We start from the raw sequence: 25,772 nt of genomic DNA, 5'->3' as shown, positions 1-25,772 counted from the left end.
CTGTTCATTGGTTAGCATATTCTTAAATTGCCTTCCATTGGATTAGCCGTATATGCACTTTTCTCTGTCCCACTGTTATTACCTGTTTGATTTCGATTAGTTTGCTGTGATTAACCGTTCTGTTTCAATTCAGATTGACCTTTTTGCTGTAAATTGTTCTGTTCAACACACGTTCTTTTCAATTCAGCACATATCACTATTACACTCATTCTATATCCACATACTAAGCACTGCTGTGATCTGAGTCTTTTAACCTTTCCTTTAAACTGGGCTTGGTTTTTACTTGATCTATGAACCAGACATGGGAACTAGTTCTGTGACCAATCCTGCACTGATTGCTTTAGGTATGCTTGTGGAGATTTTCAAAGCTCCAGCCAGTTAAGGTGCAGGGACAAGTGAAGCAAATTTCACCTGATGTTTCAAAAAGTCACATGATTCCAGAGAGGCCGCTCCTCCAGGGAAAGCCAGTGACCATTATGGGTTGTGCCCATGTGCGCTGCATGCTGGTCAACTGGATAATCAGTTGACCCTGGAACAATGAGCGTAATTCTCCGGCACAATGCGCCTGAAAAGCAGCTCAGCTCAGCTAGAGACCCTGCTCCTGAGATCTTCCCGGCTTGCCATGCCTCACGAGATCCAACACGATCTTGCTGGACGTTGCCATGTAAATCCCGCCCACAATGGGCAGGTCATTTTTTGGAAAATCTGCATATTAGACCGAGGCAGTAAACCTCACTTCAATGTGCAGATTCCCGAGCTACCTGAGGCTTTGGTATTCAATCCCTTCACCTCAGACACTTCAGGCGAGCGCCGTTCAGCACTTGTCCCCACAAACGGTGCGAATCAGAAAAGCTCCAGATCAAATCTGGAGTCAGGCAGGGCTGCCCACTCTCCTCGGTCCTGTTTGTGTGCTGCATAGAACCCTTTGCCGAGTCCATCAGGAAGGATCCGGGTATAAAAGGAGTGATGATCCCAGACAGCGGAGGCGTGTAAGTCAAGGCCTCCCTGTACATGGACGACGTCGCCGTTTTCTGCTCGGATCCCACGTCTGTACGCAGACTCTTGAATGCCTGCGATCGTTTTGAACTGGCCTCGGGAGCCAAAGTAAACCATGGCAAGAGCGAGGTCATGTTCTTTGGGAACTGGGCCGACCGGTCCTTTGACCCCTTCACCGTCAGGTCAGATTACCTGAAGATGCTGGGGATATGGTTCGGAGCGGCTGGGACGTGCACCAAAAACTGGGAGGAGCGCAATGCCAAGGTAAGACAGAAACTGGGCTGGTGGGAGCAATGCTCCCTCTTCATTGTGGGCAAAACCCTGGTCATCTGGTGAGGTACACTCGGTGTTACTGCACGTAGCGCAGGTCTGGCCCATTACCCAACCCTACGCCGCAGCAGTCACCCGGGCCATCTTCAAATTCATCTGGAGATCCAAGATAGACCGTTTTCCGAAAGGACACCATGTACAAATCTCTGGATAAAGGAGGGAGGAACGTGCCCAACGTCGCCCTCATCCTGATGGCCACCTTTGTGTGCAGCTGTATCAAGCTGTGCGTGGACCCCCGGTATGCAAACACCAAGTGTCACTATATACTGAGGTTCTACCTGTCCTCGGTGTTACGAAGGATGGGCCTGGCCTCATTGCCGCTGAATGCTGCAAGTAGTTGGACCGTGACGTACCACCTGTCCCTCGTGGAAATTTTTTTGAAGAGAAACACCTTTGACCACAAGGCAATGAAGCAGTGGTCAGAACGTAACGTCCTCGAGGCCCTCGGGGAAAAGGAGACTGTGGAGGACGTTGGATGGCTCCCTGAGCAGACTGTCAGAGTCATCTGGCAGAACGCCTCATCACCAGAACTTACAAACAAGCACCAAGACCTAGCTTGGCTGGTGGTGAGAAGGGCCCTCCCTGTCAGAGTTTTCATGTACACCCGAAGGCTCAGCACGATTGCACGCTGCCCTCGGAGTGACTGTGGGGGAAACGAGACGGTCACCCACCTTGTGAAATGTGCCTTTGCAACGAAGGTCTGGAGACAGAAACAGTGGTATTTGTCAAGGTTCATCCCGAACAGCTCTGTGACACAGGATTCTGTGCTCTAGGGACTGTTTCCAGGGACACACACTGAGACAAACATCAACTGCTGCTGGAACAAAGAAAATTACAGCACAGGAACAGGCCCTTCGGCCCTCCCAGCCTGCGCCGATCCAGATCCTTTATCTAAACCTGTCTCCTATTTTCCAAGGTCTACTTCCCTCTGTTCCCGCCCGTTCATATACCTGTCTAGATGCCTCTTAAATGATGCTATCGTGCCCGCCTCTACCACCTCCGCTGGTAAAGCGTTTCAGGCACCCACCACCCTCTGCGTAAAAAACTTTCCATGCACATCTCCCTTAAACTTTCCCCCTCTCACCTTGAAATCGTGACCCCTTGTAACTGACACCCCCACTCTTGGGAAAAGCTTGTTGCTATCCACCCTGTCCATACCTCTCATAATTTTGTAGACCTCAATCAGATCCCCCCTCAACCTCCGTCTTTCCAATGAAAACAATCCTAATCTACTCGACCTTTCTTCATAGCTAGCACCCTCCATACCAGGCAACATCCTGGTGAACCTCCTCTGCACCCTCTCCAAAGCATCCACATCCTTCTGGTAATGTGGCGACCACAGCTCCACGCAGTATTCCAAATGTGGCCGAACCAAAGTCCTATACAACTGTAACATGACCTGCCAACTCTTGTACTCAATACCCCGTCCGATAAAGGCAAGCATGCTGTATGCCTTCTTGACCACTCTATCAACCTGCGTTGCCACCTTCAGGGTACAATGGACCTGAACTCCCAGATCTCTCTGTACATCAATTTTCCCCAAGACCCTTCCATTGACCATATAGTCCGCTCTTGAATTTGATCTTCTAAAATGCATCGCCTCTTATTTGCCTGGATTGAACTCCATCTGCCATTTCTCTGCCCAACTCTCCAATCTATCTATATTTTGTTGTATTCTCTGACAGTCCTCCTCGCTATCTGCAGCTCCACCAATCTTAGTATCATCTGCAAACTTGCTCATCAGACCACTTATACCTTCGTCCAGATCGTTTATGTATATCACAAACAACAGTGGTCCGAGCACGGATCCCTGTGGAACACCACTAGTCACCTTTCTCCATTTTGAGACACTCCCTTCCACCACTACTCTCTGCCTCCTGTTGCCCAGCCAGTTCTTTATCCATCTAGCTAGTACACCCTGAACTCCATAGGACTTCACTTTTTCCATCAACCTGCCATGGGAAAACTTATCAAACACCTTACTGAAGTCCATGTATATGACATCTACAGCCCTTCCCTCATCAATTAACTTTGTCACTTCCTCAAAGAATTCTATTAGGTTTGTAAGACATGACCTTCACTGCACAAAACCATGCTGCCTATCACTGATGTCTATTTTCTTCCAGATGTGAATAGATTCTATCCCTCAGTATCTTCTCCAACAGTTTGCCTACCACTGACGTCAAGCTCACAGGTCTATAATTCCCTGGATTATCCCTGCTACCCTTCTTAAACAAAGGGACAGCATTAGCAATTCTCCAGTCCTCCGGGACCTCACCCGTGCTCAAGGATGCTGCAAAGATGTCTGTTAAGGCCCCAGCTATTTCAACCCTCGCTTCCCTCAGTAACCTGGGTTAGATCCCATTCGGTCCTGGGGACTTGTCCACCTTAATGTCTTTTAGAATACCCAAAACTTCCCCCTTCCATATGACAACATGACCTAGAGTATTTAAACATCCATCCCTAGCCTCAACATCCGTCTTGTCCCTCTCCTTTGTGAATACCGATGCAAAGTACTCATTAAGAATCTCACCCATTTCCTCTGAGTCCACGCATAAATTTCCCTTTTTGTCTTTGAGTGGGCCAATCCTTTCTCTAGCTACCCTCTTGCTCCTTACATATGAATAAAAGGCTTTGGGATTTTCCTTAACCCTGTTAGCCAAAGATATTTCATGACCCCTTTTAGCCCTCTTTATTGCGCGTTTGAGATTCGTCCTACTTTCCCGATATTCCTCCAAAGCTTCATCAGTTTTGAGATGCCTCAATCATATGTATGCTTCCTTTTTCATGTTAGCTAGTCTCACAATTTCACCCGTCATCCATGGTTCCCTAATCTTGCCATTTCTATCTTTCATTTTCACAGGAACATGTCTGTCCTGCACGCTAATCAACCTTTCCTTAAAAGACTCCCACATTTCAAATGTGGATTTACCCTTAAACAGCTGCTCCCAATCCACATTCCCTAGCTCCTGCCGCATTTTGTTATACTCTGCCTTTCCCCAATTTAGTACTCTTCCTTTCGGACCACTCTTGTCCTTGTCCATGAGTATTCTAAAACTTACGGAATTGTAATCGCTATTCCCAAAGTAATCACCGACTGAAACATCAACCACCTGGCTGGGATCATTCCCCAATACCAGGTCCAGTATGGCCCCTTCCCGAGTTGGACTATTTACATACTGCTCTAAAAAACTCTCCTGGATGCTCCTTACAAACTCTGCTCCATCTACGCCTCCAACACTACATGAATCCCATTCAATGTTGGGGAAGTTAAAATCTCCCATCACAACCACCCTATTGCTCCTACATTTTTCTATAATCTGTCTGCATATTTGTACCTCTACTTCATGCTCGCTTTAGGGAGGTCTGTAGTAAAGTCCCAACAATGTTACTGCACCCTTCCTATTTCTCAGCTCCACCCATATTGCCTCAGTGCTCGAATTCTCCATCGTGCCCTCCTTAATCACAGCTGTGATATCATCTCTGACGAGTAATGCAACTCCTCCACCCCTTCTACCTCCCTCTCTATCCCTCCTCGGTGAAAGACGCTCTTTGGTCTGCCCGAAACTTGCTGATCTTCCAGTGCAAAGAATTGTCCTCGACAGTGTTGCAGACTGGCACATTCCAAGGTCCAGGACTATGTGCGGAGGGATGCACTCAAGCTTGGGGTAGCTGCCGCCAAGGCGCAATGGGGAAAGACCACTGTGGAAGGTCTTACCAGCAAATGTACACCGAAGGGTGGGTAACAGCGTAAATGAAAAATGAAAATTGCTTATTGTCACGAGTAAGCTTCAATGAAGTTATTGTGAAAAGCCCCAGTCGCCATATTCCGGCGCCTGTTCGGGGAGGCTGTTACGGGAATTGAACCATGCTGCTGGCCTGCTTGGTCTGCTTTCAAAGCCAGCGATTTAGCCCTGTGCTAAACAGCCCCTCGGTCCAGGTCTTCACTACTCCAATGTAAATATTTAAGAAAAAACTGTTAACATGAAGGATATGTGTGTAATGTCATCCCATTTGAATTGAAGAAAGACAAGTGAATGTGTAAATTTGATGGAAATGTACAGTCAAGACAATTTGAAATGTTCTGTAATGTTTATTAGAGATTTTATGAATAATGTATATTTTTTGAAAAAAAAACTTGTCCCCACAAACGGGGACCAGAGGGAATTGGCACTTGTGGGGGTCCCCCAAGGGATTGGAGGCCCCAGATGCATGCCCTTTGGGCAGTGTGGTGCCCTGGCAGTGCCACCTGGGAACCCTGGCAGTGCTTCCTGGGTGCCATCCTGGAACTGCAAGGTACTCCGCTGCCATGGGCTCTGGTAGGGTGCTAGGTTGACATTTTCTATGTGTCTGGCATTGCCTGGCAGGGGTTTTTGGGGGGCAGGAGGCTGCGGGATGGGCCGGGGACCCTCCCATTGTGTGTTCTGGCTTGGGGGTTGTGGGGGGGGGGAGGAGGTTGGGGATCGCTTTGGGGGCATTGGAGATCGGGATGCCATTTAAAAATGACGCCCGGATCTCTCGTTAGCCTGCGAGCTCTGGCGAGCAGAACACCCCACTGTACAAAACGGGGCTATGTGCGGCCTCAACTGCACTTTGTTCAGGCTCCTTTATTCAACGCGAGTCGTGTTGAATAACCATGTCTTTCGCGGCACTGCAAGCGCTGGGAAATGCGCTCGCTAGGGGACTTTGTGCATGATTCTCCCCAAAGGGAACAATGTCTTAATAGGCCTCTTATCTGGAAATAATTGGCCTTAGTGGGCTACTGGTTGCTTGCAAAGTGCAATTGCGAGGCTCATTGCTTCCTCCTCTGCTCAAAGTCACCACAAAAGCCCTGTTGAAGGCTGGATCATAAACTGGATTTGAGAATGCCTATGCCCAAAAGCCTGCAGAAACAGGTGGGTAGCTGGGGAGTAAACTTCCAATGCTATTCCTTCACTGACTGTAAAATCAGTCAGTATTGTTATGTTCTATGTTATGTTCTTATGCTTTGGCTGTAGTACAGATGCACACACAACAGTTGGTTCTTTAACTAGTAGAATGATTTATTAACAAGCACGTAGAAAGACAACTAACAAACTATAATACAGACATCTATAAAATAAATGAATTTGGTGAATTCTCCTGGAGCTACTCTTAGTGCGACTATCCTCTTGTAAGACTTGCTCCCAACTGATTGATATATCGAGTCACATGGTAGATCTCTAACGCCACCAACTGTTTCAAGGTCATGTCGATAATTACATACATAGATAGACAACTATATACAAAACTGTGCACAGGCATATCACCACATTCCCCCTCCCCCCACCCCCTCCTTTGGAGGTGCTAAAGTTTACATGCAAATTTAGCTGTGCTTTACAAAACATGATTTGCGTTATGATTTTAAACAGGTCAAGTGTACAAATATAACTGCTTTACAGAACATGACATAGATCATAGAATTTACAGTGCAGAAGGAGGCCATTCAGCCCATCGAGTTTGCACCGGCTCTTGGAAAGAGCACCCTACCCAAGTTCAACACTTCCACCCTATCCCAATATCCCAGTAACCCCACCCAACGCTAAGGGCAATTTATCATGGCCAATCCACCTAACCTGCACATCTTTGGACTGTGGGAGGAAACCGGAGTACCCGGAGGAAACCCACGCACACACGGGGAGGATGTGCAGGCTCCGCACAGACAGTGACCCTAGCCGGAATCGAACCTGGGAACCTGGAGCTGTGAAGCCATTGTGCTATTCACAATGCTACCGTGCTGCCCAGTCTGACATGTCTGACGATTTTAAACGTGACCCTTGTGCACTGCTTATTACATGTTCAAAATGACAGCGTCCCGTTTGTCTCTTCAGCCTTGACCGGATACACTCTTGTTTCAAAATTCGGAAGACCAGGAGCGGAATTCTCTAATAATGGGGCTATGTCCAGGGTGATTCTCCATTTTGCAGGGGGCTAGCAGGGCCCCAGAGTGCTCCTCACAGCTCCGGCTGCCGATACAGGACCCTGCACTTCCGGCCGCGGGTCCGTGAATGCACATGGCGGTCGCCTACGGCGGAGGCCCCGCGCAACATGGTGGACCCACACCGCGGGCCGCTCCCGACCAATATAGCTTCCCCCGAGATCATGCGTGCTCGCCGATTGGTGGTCCCCGATTGCTATCCTGGCCATCCTGGAGGCCCCCCGGGTAACGGATCCCCCCCCGCCCACCACCAGGGCGGCCGCAGACTGAGTCCGCAGCCGCCACTCTTAGCTCCTGCCGGCGGGAACTTAGCCAGTTGTCGGCGGAGAATCACTACGGGGTCTCTTTCAATTTCCCTCGACTGGCACAGCGTCGACTGCGGGTCTGACCCCCATTCTCCGCCTCCGTGCCGAACATGATTGCGGCACGGAGGCTCGGAGAATCCCAGCCCAGTTTTCTGGCTGGTCTTTTTTTGCGTCACCAATTGTTTTGAATCTTTTGACGTGATGCTTCCTACTCCATCTCCGTGTATGTTCTTGCATGTTGGGCTTCTTGTCAATGCTTGTGCCTTCAATGTTGCGGGTGCTGCCCGGTCGGCCATCATGCTAACACAGCGGTTAGCACTGTTGCTTCACAGTGCCAGGGTCCCAGGTTCGATTCTCGGCTTCGGTCACTGTGAGGAATCTGCATGTTCTCCCTGTGCCTGCATGGGTTTCCTCCAGGTGCTCTGGTTTCCTCCCACAGGTTCCGAAAGACGTGCCGTTAGGTAATTTGGCCATTCTAAATTCTCCATCTGTGTTCCCAAACAGGTGCCGGATTGTGGCGACTAGGGGCTTTTCACAGTAACTTCATTGCAGTGTTAATGTAAGCCTACTTGTGACAATAAAGATTATTATTATTGTGTCCTCAATCCTTCTCTTCCCCTTCCTTCTCTTCCCCTTCCACTCATTTGAATGATCCGCTGATTGTGTCTCCTTTTCTTTTTGAGTCGAGTGGCATCCTTCTTGCTGTTGGACTCTGCCATAGGAGTAGCTGGTTCTGGATCCCTTGTTGCAATGGCTGCTTCTGGATCTTTTCTGACAATAGCTAATTCTGGGGCCTTTTGCTGAATTGAGGCGTTTTGGTTGACCATTGTGCTTGTGCTCGAACACTGCAGGATGCTCAACTGGTAGGGAATCCACTGTCGGCATACTTTTGGATGCTTTCGCAGTTGCAGGCAAGTCTGCGATTTCAGGAATTATCTGTAAACCTTTGCATTCCTGTGTCCTAAATGTCCTCAAACTGAGTGTTGCTTCTGCACTTTGCATTTCAGCCTCAATTGGCGGCACATCCTCATCTGATATGACCATACATATCTCGTCTTTTGTTGGAGAACTGGACGAAGATGTATCCATCTGTTCTTCTTGCAAGTCTTCTGGCAGACTGGCCTAGAATATTGGGGAATCCACTGCAGGAACCATTCTTTGGGCATAGGACAGGGGTGGGCAAAATATGGCCCGCCAAAGGTCTTTATGCGGCCCACCAAGATCAAGTCATTAAAAAAAAAAAAATTTTTTTTTAATTTAAAAAAAAAAAAAATTTTTTTTTAATTTAAAAAAAAAAAAAATTTTTTTTTTTTTTATAAGGTTAATGTGGGGGGCTGTTGGGTTACTGGTATAGGGTGGATACGTTGACTTGAGTAGGGTGATCATTGCTCGGCACAACATCGAGGGCCGAAGGGCCTGTTCTGTGCTGTACTGTTCTATGTTCTATATGAGGCGCCCAGAATCATAACTGGGTGAAGCGCCATTTTTGAAAAGTAGAGATAAAGAGGGCTGAAGGCAGGATGCCGCCGGGGGAAGCGCTGAGGTATATGCCGCACGCTAATTGGTTACAACCGGGACTATTAATACTATGCGGCCCTTTAAAATTGTGAATTTCTGAATGTGGCCCTTGCACGGAAAAGTTTGCCCACCCCTGGCATAGGATGATTCATCCTATGTCTCTGAAGCCAGTTTCTCCAGAATGGGGATTATTTCTTCAGTTACCAGTCTGTTCACAGTTGATTTGCTCTCACCTGAGTGACCTGTCATTGCCTCTGCACACTTCATCTTAGAGCTTTCACACTTATCACTGTCCTGCGCAGATTGGGTGCCCCTTGTGACCACCTCGTCACTATCAGCAAAACAATTGAATAGAATATTTACAGTTCAGAAAGAGGTCATTCAGCCCATCGAGTCTGCACCAGCCCTTGAATAGAGCACCCCACTTAAAGCTCCCACCTCGACCATATCCCAGTAACCCGACCTAGCCATTTTGGACACTAAGAGCAATTTAGCTAGGCCAATCCCACATCTTTGGACTGTGGGAGGAAACCGGCGCACCTGAGGAAACCCACGCAGACACAGAGAACTTGCAGACTCCGCACAGACAGTGACCCAAGCCGGGACTCGAAACTGGGATCCTGGAGCTGTGAAGCAACATTGCTAACTACTGTGCTAACATGCCCCCCCAATAGTGTTTCATACTGCCGGATATCTCGAGTCACATGGTAGATCTTTATCGCCACAAGCTGGTTGGAGGTCGCATCAATAACTATATGCAAAACTGTGCACAGGCATATTACCACAAGTATGCTAGGCAGATAGGGTATTTAATGGGCACATTGCTAAGGATTCCCATTGTAAATGTTTAGAAGCTTCACTTTTACCCATGGGCTTATGCGTCATTAATCTCCCAATTGAACCCGTAGGTGGGAATGAGATGTCAAAGGGCAAGAAGTGGTAGCCTGGCATGTGCAATTGTTGATAACGGGGAGGAAATTTCTGAAGGCTTTGGGAGAAGGGGTGGAAAGCACAGGCCAGGGAATGCAAAGGTTTACTTGTGGGGCCCAAATGTACACACCTGCTACTCCCCTACTTGAAATTTTATTTTTAAATTATCATTTTGGGTTCCTCGTATTGCCAGGTTGGCCTCTGGGAACACAATGGTTCCCCTCTGCAGGTCTCTGGTGTAATTGACCATTGACCCTGATTACTGAGCCCATTCTGCACATTTATTGAAGAAACCTGCTGTCTATTGCCAGACACTGACATCTCCTCCGTTGCACAAGCTGTTGAGAACTTGACTGTTGCTAAATTCTTCTTGCTATTTCCAATCCATCACTCATTATGATATCCTCTCCCTCACTGCCAAACTTTGTAGCCGCACCTCCACAAACACTATCGTCAGACCCAGAGAATCATTGTGTAAATTGAAAGGTGGTCTCCAGGTAACCTGCCCTGCCCAGTGGTCTCAAACTGTGGGCTTTATTTCACACACAGTTGTTCATGCCCAACTTACTTTTTAACTGTGTTATATGCTCAGTTCTATCCTTACTACTAAACCTCCTTTCGCTGCTGCATGGTGTCTTCGCTCTTCTGATGTACCTTGAGCTTTTCTAAAAAAAAGAGTAAGGAATATATTCAAATACAAAATCAAATACAAAGGTAAAAGAACAATGTATGATCATAGCAACCATTTATTTACCATTGCCATGCAAAAATGGAAACCCATGGAATTCAATCTCCAACGTACGAGTAAAGGATTATATTATAACAATTTAATTTTGATTTACTCTATCACAGTAAGTCTGTGTGATATTACATGTGCCATAACTTGAGCAACACCATAGGCGATCCTCCAGTATAATAAATAGATAAACGTTAAATAACTTGTTCGCAGTTGGTCATGCATGAAAAGTAACATTGTTGCATGTTTACTTTGTGCAACCATTGAGAATTTTCTACATCTGTGCTTGACTATTTATTCGAGCTGGTGTGTTGACCGCTTTAACTATGTTAGCTTGCTTTGACTACATCAAATTTCACCCAGTGAGCTACATATCAAAATCTGTTTTTTCAGGAATAGTTGTGTATACCTAAAAGTTGTCCTTTCTCTTTCATATGTATTTAGCATGAGAATGTGATGTGTGTCAGAATTAAGAAAAAAATTTAGAGTACCCAATTTTTTTTTTTCTGGCACATGCGGTAAACATCGTTTGCATATTAGCGGGCTTGACTTGATATTTTCCGGGGCCTCCGTGATTCTTCTCCGATGGGCCAATTTCCCGACGGCGCGGTTCACTTGTGCTTTTAAAAATCGGGAAACCGATGTGACTGATGAAGGAGAGAGAGGAGTTGGGACACATGGAGGAACAACTGTGAGCTGCCGGGCCGGACACTGGTGGGCTGACTGGGATGGGAGGAGAGATGAGATGACGAGGGGGGAGGCACAGGCCGAGTGGCCAGTGTGACCACCCACGGGACTGGGGCAGTGGCCAGGCATGGACCCGCATTAATGCGGACAGTTTGGAGCGCACCGACTGACCACTCACCTTGGCCCCTGGTTCTGCAAAGTGACACCGGCCATATGAGTGCCCCCACCCTTGTATCCCAAATTCTGCCCCCCCTTCAACCTGGCTGCCACCCACTCACGGCCCACCCAGGGCAACACCATCAGTAGCCCCTACGGGGACTGCGGTGCATACCCCTGGTGGGGGCAGTGCCAGCCGACAGTACCCTTGGCATCAGCAGAATACTGGAGGGCATTAGGGTCAGAGGCCGCCATGGTGCCGGCCACCACTGGGCCGATGAGGCGGGGGGGGGGACCATGCAAGGGCAGAGCCCGTGGTGCCAACTGGGGCCATCATGTAGCCATTGGACCTGGTTGGGCATGGGGTTCGCACCATGCTAATATATTGGCCTTTCACTCCCTTCGGACAATGGATATTGGAATTCAGCCAACAATGGTGACCTTCCTGCAAGTCGCTGTAGTCCTGGGGGATGCTCTGTGGCTGAGCCAGCTGGAGCTGTTCGAGGAGGAGGAGAAAGCTGTAGTAGCGGAGTGTGCCGCAGAGGGACAAGTGGCAGTGCCCAGTATGGAGAGCGAACCACTCAAAAGACGAGGAGGAGATGCCAAGGAGCTGACACATGAGGCCACAGGTGTACCGGAACTGCCTGTCATTCGAGGACCTGCCGGGTATGCCATTGAGGACTCCAGCTGGGGGGTTGGCTCCTGGATGACAGGGGTTATCCACTATGGCCGTGGCTGATGACGCCTCTCTGGAAGCTACAGACCGACATGGAGACCCGCTACAAAGGCTCGCATGCAGCAAACATTAGCGTGATCGAGCGGTGCTCTGGCCTCCTGAAGATGCGTTTCAGGTGCGTGGATCGCTCTGGAGGGGCCCTCCAGTATTCTGCTGAGAGGGTCACCTGCATCATGGCGGCCTGTTACGCCCTCCACAACATCGCGCAGCAGAAGGCGATGTGCTGGAGAAGGAGGAGGAACGTCTGGCCTCCTCTGATGAGGAGGATGTGGTGGAGGATAAGGATGGGTGAAACATGGGGCCCAGGCAAGCATGGAAGTCCGCACGACACATGCGCCAGGGCCAACGCACACGGGATTATCTGATCGACTCCAGGTTCACCGACTGAGTGTGTGTGTGTGTGTGTGTGGGTGGGGGGGGTGGAGCCCAGGTCGCCCACAGGGTCTGCTCAATCCCCTTGCCCACCCGAGCTACTGCTGAGACCCGCCTGGACGGCAGATAGTTCCTCGGGTCTGCCTGTCCTCCGACCGTCCGCCCCTTTGGCAGTTCCTACCTCCACCTGCTGTACCGGAGCAGCTGTATAGTGAGTACTAGATAGCATGCCAGGAGCCTCTTCATTAAAGTGCCTGACTGAGGGGAGTGTCTCTGGGACGGTGGAGGGTGTTGGAGACAGCTGTGATGTCAAATTACTGTCATCCTCCGTCCCGAGATCCGGGGTCTCCTGAGTCTCTGGCGGAGGGCTGGTGTCAGAGCTGCTATCCCCGTCACTGCTCGGCTCATGAGGGTGGTGTGGCGGGGAGGGGAGGTTGACACATGTGTCAGAGGGAACCGCAACAAAGTGGGGTCTCACTTCCTCACCTGCAGCCGAGCCCCGCCTCGGCAATTTCCCGTTCCTCCGGGCTGCCAACTGCGTCCAGGGCCCTCTGCTCGGGGCCGCAAGACCGGGATCCCCTGACCATCTTCTCCCACAGCGATTGTGCGCAACCTTTTCCTGGCTGGGGGGGGGGGGGGGGGGGGGGGGGGGGGGGGGGGGGGGGGGGGGGGGGATAGAAAACAACGGTGTTAGACAGCCTGACTCATGCAGCCCAGGGTTTGGGCAGCTGGTGGCCTCAGTGACCAGGGCACCCAGCCTTTGCGGCCATTATGGGTACTGGCATGTGGGGCAGGGTGGGGGTTTGGCCGCCTTCCGGGTTGGGGGGTTAGGGTATGTGGGACGGCGGTTAGTCCCAGTGCTGGCTAGTCACCCTGGACGCCCTGTGTAGGTTGTGCAGTTCTTTTCTTCACTGCTGGCTGATCCGGACTACGTTGCTCAAGGCGCTGACCACCTCTGCCACCTGCGCCCAGATAAATGAACGGCGGTGGCTGGCTGCCTCTTTCCCGGGCTGGGATACAGGATCATCTTCCTCTCCGCCATGGCGTCCAGGAGGGTCTCCAGCTCAGTGACCGTGAAGCATGTCATCTTGTTGGCTGGGTTGGTGTGTATAGGGAGTCAAGTGTGTATACGTGGCTGCAGCTTGTCCGCCTCCTGTCCACACATTCTGTGTTGGCATCGACACGTATGGAAGAATTCTCCGATCCCCGACGGCGAAATTGTGTTCAGCGATGGGGCGGAGAATCACTGATGATGACAAAATTGGGGGCGTTGCCGCTTTCACAATGTTCCGCCCCCTGAAAAGCAGCATTGTCTAAGAGTACGCCGCATGCCGTATCCACAACCTCCGAACGTTGGCTGAAGCCCGCCCCGCGGTGCTCTGTCCCCGACTGGCCGAGTTCCTGACGGCGTGGGTCGCACGCCATAATAAGGCTATGGGCCAACGGCTAGCAAATGGGATTAGGTGGGCAGGTCAGGGCCTTTCATGCATCAGTGCGGACTTGATGGGCTGAAGGTCCTCTTCTGCAATGTCATATTCTGAGATTCTGTGACCATGGCTGAGATCCTCTACATGTCCCAGTTGCTGGTGAACATTACCGAGACACTGCAGAGCGTGGCCCAGTCACAGAAGAGCATCGCTGCAGGGGTCGACACCATGACTTAAACAAAGGGGAGCCTCCAGATTTCACAAAGCCAAATGACTCAGGCCTCTGGAGATCACCGCAGCTGCCATCCATCCCATGGGCACCGTCGGAGAGGGAAGTGCTGGAGTCCAAATCGGAGCTTTCCACAAAGGAGATGATGGTGGTCTTCAGTTCAACTGAATCCCCTTCCTCCTGACACTGACGCATTTTTTTCTTTTTTCTTTTTTTTAAATTTAGAGTACCCAATTATTAATTTTCCAATTAAGGGGCAATTTAGCATGGCCAATTCACCTAATCTGCACATCTTTGGGTTGTGGGGGTGAAACCCACGCAGACACGAGGAGAATGTGCAAACTCCACACGCATAGTTACCCAGGGCCGGGATTCGAACCCAGGTCCTCCGCACCGTAGCCAGCAATGCTAACCACTGTGCCAGGTGCCACCCTACACTGACATCTTAAGCGCAGTGGGCAGAACAGGGTGGCATGGCGACGCCAAGGACCAGTATGTCACCACCCCTCGCCCCCTTATATACACACACATACCAGGCTCCATGCCCTCCAGAGGACGGTCCTCTAAGGACATAAAAGGCTACAGGGCATGGAAAGCAGCAGGCTGCCTCCACGTCTGATGTGCATCCTGGGAACACACCTAGATGGCACAGTAGACCACGAAAAATAATCTTCACAGGGGGCCTCCCTGACCAGCTCCCCCCTCCCCCATCCTTGGGCACAATGGTCAAGTGCCCCAATGCAGACAGTGTTCATTGGACGGGTGTGAGCCCACTGAAAGCATAAAGACAGGAGTCAAACTTTGGCATAAACTGAGGAGTAGCGAGTTATCATCGCTCTCCTGCTGTGTATGTCATGCATCCTGTTGAGATCCTGGAAAGGTCCGTATTTGGCGCTTAGAAGGATCCCGTGGCGTAAAAGTTCAGGGTGACCGTCACCTTGACAGCTACCTGGAGCGGGTGCATGTCCTCAAATGTCAGGCGCTGCCGGTACCCACGAGGCTGAATGCATTGCCTCCTTCCCACCTTCTCCTCAGCCTGGTGGGTGGCCAGCTCTTCATCCTCATCGGCTTGTTCCTGTTCCTGTGGGGCAGGTTGCAGGGTCCTCCCAAAACAGCTCCTGCTTGTACAGCCTTCATGCTGTACAACCTTGCACCCATTGCTGCCAGCAGAATATCGGTGGCTGGTGTTACCCATGCCAGCAGTACGTTCCGTGGCCTTTGTCTGGCATCCTCCTGTAGGGGCTACTGTGGGCATCGCCCTTGGGTGAGCTGTGCGATGTCCTGCTGACGGGTTGTGGGAGAATGGGGCTGTTGGTGGGGTGGACTGCAGGGGTGGTTTGGTGGGGGCACCCATATGACTGAAGTCACTCTGCACAACCATGGGATACAGTGGACGGCCAGTGGGGTGCGCAACAGGATGGCTGCCTCGCAGGCTGTGGCAATGGTGGTGCTTGCCTGGACACCCCGGGGCGGACGGGGGGGGGGGGGGGGGGGAGAAGAACCCCCCCCCCCGGCAGCCCATGGTCCCGACTCTGGGAACATGTCCTACCTTCTCTCTGTCTCCTTCAGCCACGGTGCCTGTTTCCTGATTTTTAAAACCAAGGTGAACCTCGCCATCCCTCCTGGCACACATGGAGTATCGTGAAGGTCCCGGAGAATACCGGGCTGGGCCCGTTAATGATATGCAAATGGCGTTTACTGTATGTGCGGAGCAGAATGCATTGAAGCTGCTGTCATAGTATCATAGAATCTCTGCAGTGCGAAGAAGGCCATTTGCCCCATTAGGTCTGTACCAACCCTCTGAAAGAGCACCCTACCCCTCCCTGATCCCCCTAACCCCACCTAACCTGTACATCCCTGGACACTAACGGGCAATTTTATCATGGCCTCACCTGCACACCTTTGGACTGTGGGGGGGAAACCGGAGCACCCAGGGGAAATGCGCAAAGACACGGAGAGGAAGTGCAAACTCCACACAGTCACCTGCGGTCGGAATTCAACCCGGGTCCCAGGAGCTGGGAGTCAGCAGTGCCAACTACTATGAGGAACCAGAGCATGGCATGCCGTTGGGCGCTTGGCGCCAGCCACTATTTTCGTCTCCCGTACGATTTTCCACCCAATTGTGTTTCGGCAATTCAGCGTCGCTGGACAGAAAATTCCGCCCCTGAGCTTTGAAGGGAACATTAGGGAGGCCGTACTCCGGTGCCCTCTCCTGATCCACACATTTACCCTTTTCACAAGAGGATCAACAGTGCTGAAGCTGAGCTCTTTAATGTTTGATGGTTGGCTGCTGTCTCTCTGGTGCTGAAGCTTCTAAAGTTCAGGCACAGTGTTCAGGCGTCAAAACTTCCTAAGGTGCTATGCATTCATCATCCTCTGAGGCCTAGCACCTGTACCCTGGAGTAGGCACTTGAGAGTCACAGAGTGCGAACTGCTTTTGCAACTAATGAGGCTAATTTGTCATTTGCGATAACCTTCGGCTGTGCAGCCGGAGACTGGTCACAGTCAAAGGGAGTGAAATTGAATTTCAGTATTGAACCACAGCAAGGTTCTGTCCCGGAAGTGTTTAGTTGGACAGACGGGCAGATGCTCCTGCCACAGGCCAGCAGCCCTTAACTGAATGCCAGAAAATGGAAATAGCTACTCCCCCTCCTCACTTCCCCTCGGTTGTCATTGCGTCAGATTCACTTTAAAAATAAAAAGGAGTACTAAATGGCACCCGCCTGATTTCTCGCTGGTGAGCTGGCTAATTCCTGGCAGGTCGCAGCGTTTGACTTCAATCTCACTCATGAGATTGAAATGAATGCAAATCAGGGTTAATGATAAGTTCGCCATTTTTGGGTGTGATCTGTAAATTGCCAACGGGAGCAGGCCGGGTGAATTGAGAAGTGGTTTATGCCCGGCGCGAATCTCGATTTTGCCCTTTCCCGCTATTTACCTGGCACGTCCAGATCTAACGAGGTAGTTGAATCATGCCCAAAATCAGCATATTCAAATGATCCATTAGACTCATTTAAATATACATTCCACGGGTTCATTCGGCACCAGGGACTCGGCGGCTGCACCTGTGAGACCTCGCCAGCGAACTGTTTAGTACTGGTCCACAGAAATTTGGACCAGCTTTAACGGCACCTGCGGGATCACCCAGGCCATTGGAGATCCCCAGGGTGGTTGTGGACAGGGCAGGGTGGTACCCTGGCTCTCCCTCTGGCACCTTGGCACTGCCAGGGATTGGGCATGGGGGGCCTTATCAGGTAGCGGGAGGATTCTCGGAGGGCTCCCCTAGGTTCAAGGTTTGGGGGGACGGGGTTAAAAACAGAATGGGGGTCAAAGAGGGGGGGGGGGGGGTCTTCAGCTTGCCAGCGGGAAATCCCTCCAGGTGAGGCCTCGGCGGAGAGAATCCCCGCAAAGTCAAAAAAAGAAACAAAGCGCTGTTGAATAAATGTGCTATTCAGTGGACTTCAACTCAAGCCCACTGAGTCATGCCCGAGGTTTAATTGGTTGAATCGGTCTGCTCTTAATATTGTTAGAACTAATTTCTCAACCCTGATTGCTCTTATGCCCTTAAAGCGAGAAAAATGTTTTGGAATTTTAATTCTACTGAAGAGAGAAATAAGGTGGTGTGGGCTGCATCAGCCCCAGCATTTTATCCGTAGCTTAAAAAAAAACCTGTACTTTATCCAAAATATTCAAAAAATACAAAAACATAAATAATCTGGGGAACATTCTCCTCAACTCAGTTTTACAGTCTGAACAAGTTTTACCCTTCTTCACCACTCCTCTCCTCTTTGTCCCCCCCCCCCCCCCAACGCGACGAACAGCTCCTCAAACATGGTCACAAACAATCCCCACCGTGCCTCAAAGTCCTCTGCTGAACCCCTCAATACAAACTTAATCTTCTCCAACCGGAGGAAGTCATACAGGTCCCCTAGCCAGGCCACCACACCCGGTGTTGTTGTTGACCACCATTCCAGCAAAATTCTTCACCAGGCAACCAGAGAGGTGAAGGCCACAACATTGGCCTTCCTCCCCTCCATCAGCTCCGGCATTTTCGATACCCCAAAAAGTGCCACCACACGGTCTGGCCCGACCTCTGCCCCCACAATCTTTGCGAGCGTCCCGAACACGCCCTCCCAGTATCACTCCAACTTCTCACACCCCACAACATATGTGCGTGGTTTGCTGGTCCTCGCCCACACTTCTAATATTCGTCTACCACCCCATAAAATAACTCATTCACCCTCGCCTGAGTCATGTGTACCCTGTGTACCACCTTAAACTGTATCAAACTCATCTTCGCACATGAAATCAAATTCACCCAGCGCAACGCTTCACTCCACGCTTCCCAACCTATCTCTCGCCCCTAACTCCTCCTCCCATTTCTCCTTGATCTTCACCACTCATGTTTCCCCCTGCTCCCCTAGCCACCCATATATATCCCCAATCCTACCCTCCCCTTCCACGTTCTAACAGGGCCATACTTTTGCAAGCCGGTAAACCCTTACACACCTTCCATTGCGAAGGTCCCTCACTGTAAATACCTACCTAAATTCACTACCCTTCGGGAGCTCTACCCTCTTCTGCAGCTCTTCCAGACTTGCAAAACTCTCCTCCCATAGAAATCCCTCGCAGCCACCCACCCCACCTCTCTGCACTCCTGTACATTACCAGCACCCGTGGTTCCCACACAACGGTGTCACCAACATCCCCTCCATCCTAAAGCGTTTCCTCAGCTGGTTCCACATCCTAATAGTGGGCTGTACAACCGGGCTCTCCATATATCTCCTTCATACCAGCGGTAGCACTGCCGTCACCATGACTCGCAGGCTAGATCCCCTGTAAGACTCTTCCTCCACCCTAATCGATTCTGACCCCTCTCCTTCCCATCGCCTCACTTCCTCCACACTCGCTGCCCGATAGTGGTGCAGCACGTTCGGTAACGCCAGCTCCCCTTTCTGCCTCTGCCCTGTAGCAGAGCTCTCCTTACCTTTGGCACCAAATCCGAAATAACTGCGTCCAGCTTCCGGAAAAAATGCCACAGAAATAAAATTCGGGTATGTCTGGAATACACTCATTCATTTTCACCATTTGGACTCTCTCCCGCGCCCCCGCCCCCCCCCCCACCCCCCCCCCCCCCCCCCCCCCCCCGCGCCAGCGTCAGATACAATGTATCCCACCTCCTAAAGTCGTCCTTTATCCCGATATACCTGATATACCTCCTTTATATTTGACAAACTTGTGAAGCCTTACAATCACTGCTGCGATTTTCAAGCATTTTCTCTTTCGTTTCCGATTCCAGCATCTGCAGTAATTTGCTTTTGTCCTCCTTTATCCCCTCCATAAACTTTGTTAAGTTCTATTTGTGCATCGTTGTCCACTCCTCAGTCTCCTGGATCCCCAGATAAATGGCAACACCCCTAAATTATCTCCGCAACCTGCCTCGTTCACCGGAAACACCTCGCGTTTGAGCACGTTCAATTTATGACTGGGGAGGCACATGGCACAGAGGTTAGCGCTGCTGCCTCACAGCTCCAGGGACCCAGGTTCAATTCTGACCTCGGGTGACTGTCTGTGTGGAGTTTGCACTTTCTCCTCGTGTCTGTGTGGGTTTCCTCCGGATGCTCCGGTTTCCTCCCACAGTCCAAAGATGTGCAGGTTAGGTGGATTGGCCTTGCTAAATTGCCCTTAATGTCCAAAAAGAGACACACGGATAGAGTGGAGGCTTGGGCTTAAGTAGGGTGCTCTTTCCAAGGGCCAGTGCAGACTCGATGGGCCAAATGGCATCCTTCTGCACTGTAAATTCTATGATTTATTCTAAGATAACCCGAGAAGGCCCCAAACCTCCCCAATAAACCCACAATTCTCCCCATACTCTCCAGCACGTCTGACACATATAACAGTAGGTCGCCCACATACAGCAACACCTGGTGCTCCCTACTCCCCCTCCTAATCCTCTGTCACACTGCTGGCCCACTGAGGGTCATTGCCAAGGGCTCTATTGTTAGTGCAAACAGCAGCGGCGACAGCGGACACCCCTGCCTCATTCCCCTATGCAACCCGAAATTCCGTGACTTCAACTCATTGGTTCGTACGCTTGCCACCGGAGCCACGGGCAGCAGACACCCCCATGCCTCATGGTTTGACCCAAATCCAGGACCTCAAACAGGTACCACCACTCTACCCGATCAAGTGCCTTCTCAGCGTCCCTGATGTCCTCTGATGCCCGTCCTCTCGACGGGGTCGTGGTCACATTCAATAGTCGGCATATTACTCGAGAGTTCCCTCCCTTTGCGAAGCCCGTTTGATCCTCTGCAACCACCCCCAGAACGCATTCTTTCATCCTCCGCACCACTAACTTAGCCAACACTTTCAATAGCTATATGGGCCTGTATGACCCACACTCTACCGAGTCCTTCCCTTTCTTTGGTATTAGCGTAATCGTCACCTGTGTCATTGTCTCGGCAGCTCCCCCTTCTCCCGTGCCTTGCTAAATTCCCCCAGCAGGTGTGGTCCCAACTCTGCCGCAAACTCCTTATAAAATTCCGGCAGGTAACCTTCCAGCCCTGAGACCTTCCCCGACTTCATCCCTCTTATGCTATCCATCACCTCTCTCAGCCCTAAAGGCTCCTATAGGGCTTGCCTCCTTTCCTCTTCCAGCCATGGGCATTCCAGCCCATCCAAAAAATGCCCATATTCCCTTTCTCACCCCCCGGATTTGCCCTGTACAAGTCATCAGAATAGTCCCTTAACGCATCTTTATCCTTCCCGGCTCCGACCTACCTCCCCCTTCCCTGCCCGTACTGTCAGGATTTCTCTGGACACAACCTGCCTGCATAGTTGGTGGGCTAGCATGCGGCCCGCTTCTCTCCATATTGATACTGCACCCCACTTGCCCTCGTAGCTGCCCCATTGCCTTCCCCATCACCAACCTATCAAACTGGCCCTGTAACTTCTTTCTCTTTGCCAATCCCTCAGTAGGGACGCTCGAATACTTCCGATCCACCTTGACTATCTCGCCCAATAATCTATCATACTCCTCACTCCTTTTCCTATCTCCGTGGACCTTGAATGAGATAATCTCCCCCCGAACCACCACCATCAATACCTCCCAGAATGTGACTGTCGATACCTCCTCATTTTGGTTCAACTTCACGTACTCCTTAATCACTGACTGCACCTTTATTGCAGAACCCCCTTCCACTAACAGCCCCGAATCTAACCTCCATCCTGGCCTCTTCTCCCGCTCTGGGCTACGTCGAACCTCCAACTAGTGCGGCGTGCGGTCCGAGATTACAATTCCTGCTTACTCTACCCCCACCGACACTTCACGGCTTACCACAAAAAATTAATTCTGGAGTATACCTTGTATACCTATGAGAAGAAGGAGTTTTCTCTCCCTCCCTGGGTTCTTAAATCTCCAGGTGTCCACCATACCCATCCATTCCATAAATCCTTCCAGCCTTCCCATTGACCTGGGGCTCGACCTGTCCACCCTTGGCTCCAACACATAATTAAAGTCCCCTTCCATAATCAACTGATGCATGATCAAATTCGGAATCTCTCCCGGCAACCCCCTCGCAAACCTTACGTTGTCCCAATTCAGTCTGTATACATTCACAAGCACCACTGACGGCCCTTCGAACACCCCACTCATCATCACGTGTCTCCCACCAGTGTCCCGCACTTAGAAACCCCGAGTGAAATGCCTGACCCACCCATCCCTTTCTCAACCTAACCTGACTCATCACCCGGAGGGGGGTCACCTGCAGAAAGACCACCCCCGTCTTCAAACCTCTCACCTACAGTTTCACCGGATACAGATGGCCAAACCTGATCTGCCGACGATAGAGAGCCGTCTTGGCCTTGTTAAACCCAACACTTCTTTTTGCCAGCTCTGCTCCAATGTCCAGGTATATTCGGACCTTGTTCCCCTCCCTTCATAGTTCCGTTTCGCCCTGGCCCACTGCAGGATCTTTTCCTTCTCCACAAACCTGTGGAGCCTTACAATCACGGCCCGCGACAGCTCCCCTGCTCTTGGCTTCTGCCTTAGATACCTGTGAGCTCCATCTACCTCTGGGGCCTTGTCCAACACCCTCTCCGCCACCAGCCCCGCCAGCATCCTCGAGAAGTATCTCGTAGCACTCGTGCCTTCCACACCTTCAGACAGGCTGACGATATGCAGGTTCTGCCGTCTAGATCCATTTTCCTGCTCCTCCACCTTTGTTCTTAATGACTTGTAAAGGTCCCCCAAGAGCCCCAGCTCCACCTCCAATGCCACCACCCGATCACTGAAGTCAGAAATCACCCTCTCCATCTCCCGATCTGCGGCCCCTGTGCCGCCAGGCACTTTTTGACTCTCTCCATCGAGCCTTTCAGGGGTGCAACCGCTCCTTCGATGGCCTTCGATCGGTCCTCCTGCATTTCCTTTCTTTGTTAGCGGATCTCGTCTTTGATAATCAGCATCAGCTGCTCCATCTGGGGTTGTCCAACATGTGACCCTCCCCCCACCGCCATCTTTCCAATTGTTGCTACACCACAGATCTCTGCCAATGCCTTGGCCAGGTCTTTCACCTGCCAGGTCTGATGACCAGCAGACATGCCACTCCCGGGGCGGGAACTTCTCCACACCTTCAATTTAACATTCCTGTCAAAATACTTCCATTTTCGGGTAAAAAGAGCTCAAATCTACACCTTCTTTGAGCCGGAGCTGTCCTGTGTGTGACCACTCACTCCATGGCTGCCACTGGAAGTCCATTTTATCCATAGCTGATGGGGAAGTGTTGACATGCCATGTGATGCATAGCTCCTGAACGCTATGGGCGAGATCGTCTGGCTGTTCATGCCAGCGGATGTTTTGGTGCTGCTGGCGGCGCACCACTACTGCAAGTATCCCGGTTGCATGGGTTGGATTCAATGGGAAATCCCATTGACAGCAGCATGACCATAAAATCCCATCGCCAGCCAAGGGTGCCCCCCCCCCCCCCCCCCCCCCCCCCCCCCGCCTCTGACAAACACTCGCTAGGGAGGCCAGAGAATCTTGCTCAATACGAATTATGTATTGTATCACAATGATTGTTTCAAACTCAGTTGGGCTGCACAACGATAAAATTATTGTACTGAGTAATTTGTCAGACAGGAATAGTACAGTGGTAAACTCCACTTATATGATGGAACTGTTTTCTTGTTATGCCATATGTCTGATCAGTCAAATGAACAGAGTGAACCTTCTCCTATGGAATTTCTCAGGCATGAATGTCCCATTCTCTTTTAACAGGGTGAAGACAATGAACCCACAGTATCCCACTGTATGAGAAATGGATCTTTCTGAAGCTGCTGCTCCTTCAAATACAAAGCATGTTTTGTGTTGCCTTCTATAATTAAAGCAGTCTTGAAAAGCAGCTGTGGCAGTTGGCTTGTTCTCATAGCCCTGTTAAATATTCCAGAAAAAAGAGCTGATGCACAAGAACAAGAGTTCATTTTAGGTGCCCCATGCTTCACACAATTTTTGTAGACTGCTTCTGCATTTGCCTTTTGTAAATTTGTTGAACATTTTATTGGTGCAAAGGTTTTGTCATGTATTTCACATAATTTAATAGTGATATGTGTTTCTGAAGTTTTTTGAGTTTGTGTTTGCTAGCTCTGAACTGCTGGAAATAGTTTGACTTTACATACTGTGGTTTAGGAGCATTAAAAAGGAAAATGTTTGCTCTTGGATAAAGCAGTGTGACTTGAAGGTTATCTACATTACTGAATAAAACTGCATTGTTTGTTGGTTCTTACAAAGATTTAAGTAGACAGTTGGTCTATCCTTTACAAGGCAATTGTTTAATTTGGCTATTTCTGAGCATGCTACATTTTGAAGTGTTATTTTCTGATGAGCTTCATAAACTGCAGTTACTTTAAATTTCATGTCCATCTGGAAGAACATATATTTCTTGCATTTATCTTTTATGAAAAGAAAGGGCTTCTATTATGAATGTGATATGTGGATTTTGCTCAGTTCTGAGAAACTAAAACTAGTCTGAACAGCATTATTTGGAAAAGTCTTGTACATTAAACCAATCTGCCCCTGAATTGTTGCAGAAATGCCCTCCTTTACTGTGAAGTTTGCTTTAAAGTAAATGTTGCTGAATGTGTTAGATTAGTCCAATTTCTCTATATAATGCGTAGTTTCAATAAGCTTTGATCATTTGTGCATTATTTAACGGACAGTGGAACTGTGAATTTACTCGTGTGTTCCAAATATAAATCCAACTGAAGATAAACAATGTTACAAGTGCAATCATTTTTAATGCAGTTGCATTCCAAATATGTTAGTGAGCTCAATGTGAAGAAAATTGAAGCAAAATGCTAACACAATTTAAAGTGAATCTCTGAAACTTTTGATGATAATTCAACTCATGACATTTATGTAAAGGTAATTATGTTTCTTCAATGTACTGAATTTAAACCTTTGAATATGTAATCGGTCTATATAACAGTTCATATTTTTGTTGTTCCTCCATTCTTTGCATTTCCCGTTTTATGTTTCCTTTGAGTACTAATTTATTTTAATTTCACTTTACTTTTTCCTCCCCATTTGGTTGTGCAAAACATACATTGTTAATGCTGTTGACAGAGTCCTGCTGTCAGATCAATTGGCTCCAAACTAGTGCTGAGCAATTTATCAGAGTTTCTACTAAATTTAACTGTAATTCTTATTTTAATTCATCGTGATCATTTTGGAATCTTTGTTAAATTACTTAGCCACAGAGAAAATAATTATTCTAGTATTATGAAAAAGCTTCAAGTTTAATAAGACCTCGCAGTTGAATATAACTGAAAGTTACAGGATAGATGATAATGGGATATTGCATTCTGCTGAAATATCTGAATGATATCTCTGTCACATTTTAACTAGTGAAGGACTGCACAGTTCAACCAGTGAAACAATAATAATTAATCTTTAACTGATCATGTATCCTGCTATAAATGTTAAAACCAAACTTTTAATAGTTTGTGTGGAGTTCAGTTTTGTATATTCTTGTGGCTAATATATGGCAACATTTGACAAGGCAATGTTCAACTCAAATATATGAAGTATTTGACTTATTTGTTTTAAATGAAGCTATGCTTGCCACACAAGAACTGAAATTGAAATAATGCTTTCCCTTGTTATGTCGAAGTAATTTCAATGAAAACTCTTTAGATTAACATTCTTGGTACTGCAGATAAAGAAGATAACGTTGGTGTCATTATCTTGCAAATTGATGTCTGAGTTCTGTGTTCTGGTACAAATTTTTGTAATGCAGTAAGACATGCTGTGAAGACAATGTCCAAAGCTAACCGCGAGTATTTCCAAAACTGAAAAATAAATAACTCTTTATGTGAATATATTGAAACATTTCCTATCTG

The 25,772-nt window shown here is 49.3% G+C and overlaps 1 protein-coding gene across 3 annotated transcripts in view; it reads left to right on the top strand.

Annotated features, from left to right (window-relative positions):
* The window catches only part of ca8 (carbonic anhydrase VIII), a 107,705-nt gene extending 81,942 nt beyond the window's left edge, over positions 1-25,763 (top strand). For all 3 annotated transcript variants that reach the window (XM_038809437.1, XM_038809436.1, XM_038809435.1), the window contains one exon: positions 23,653-25,763. Coding sequence is in view for 1 of the 3 variants with exons in the window: in XM_038809436.1 (XP_038665364.1) it covers positions 23,653-23,706 (54 nt within the window). In the remaining 2 variants the exon portion in view is untranslated. The remainder of the gene's footprint in view (positions 1-23,652) is intronic.
* The last annotated feature ends 9 nt before the right edge of the window (positions 25,764-25,772 follow it).

The sequence above is a fragment of the Scyliorhinus canicula genome, chromosome 10 (assembly GCF_902713615.1).
Source record: "Scyliorhinus canicula chromosome 10, sScyCan1.1, whole genome shotgun sequence".
NCBI lineage: Eukaryota > Metazoa > Chordata > Chondrichthyes > Carcharhiniformes > Scyliorhinidae > Scyliorhinus > Scyliorhinus canicula.
The sequence above is the reverse complement of the archived record's forward strand: the minus strand, read 5'-3'. Positions and strand labels throughout refer to the sequence as shown.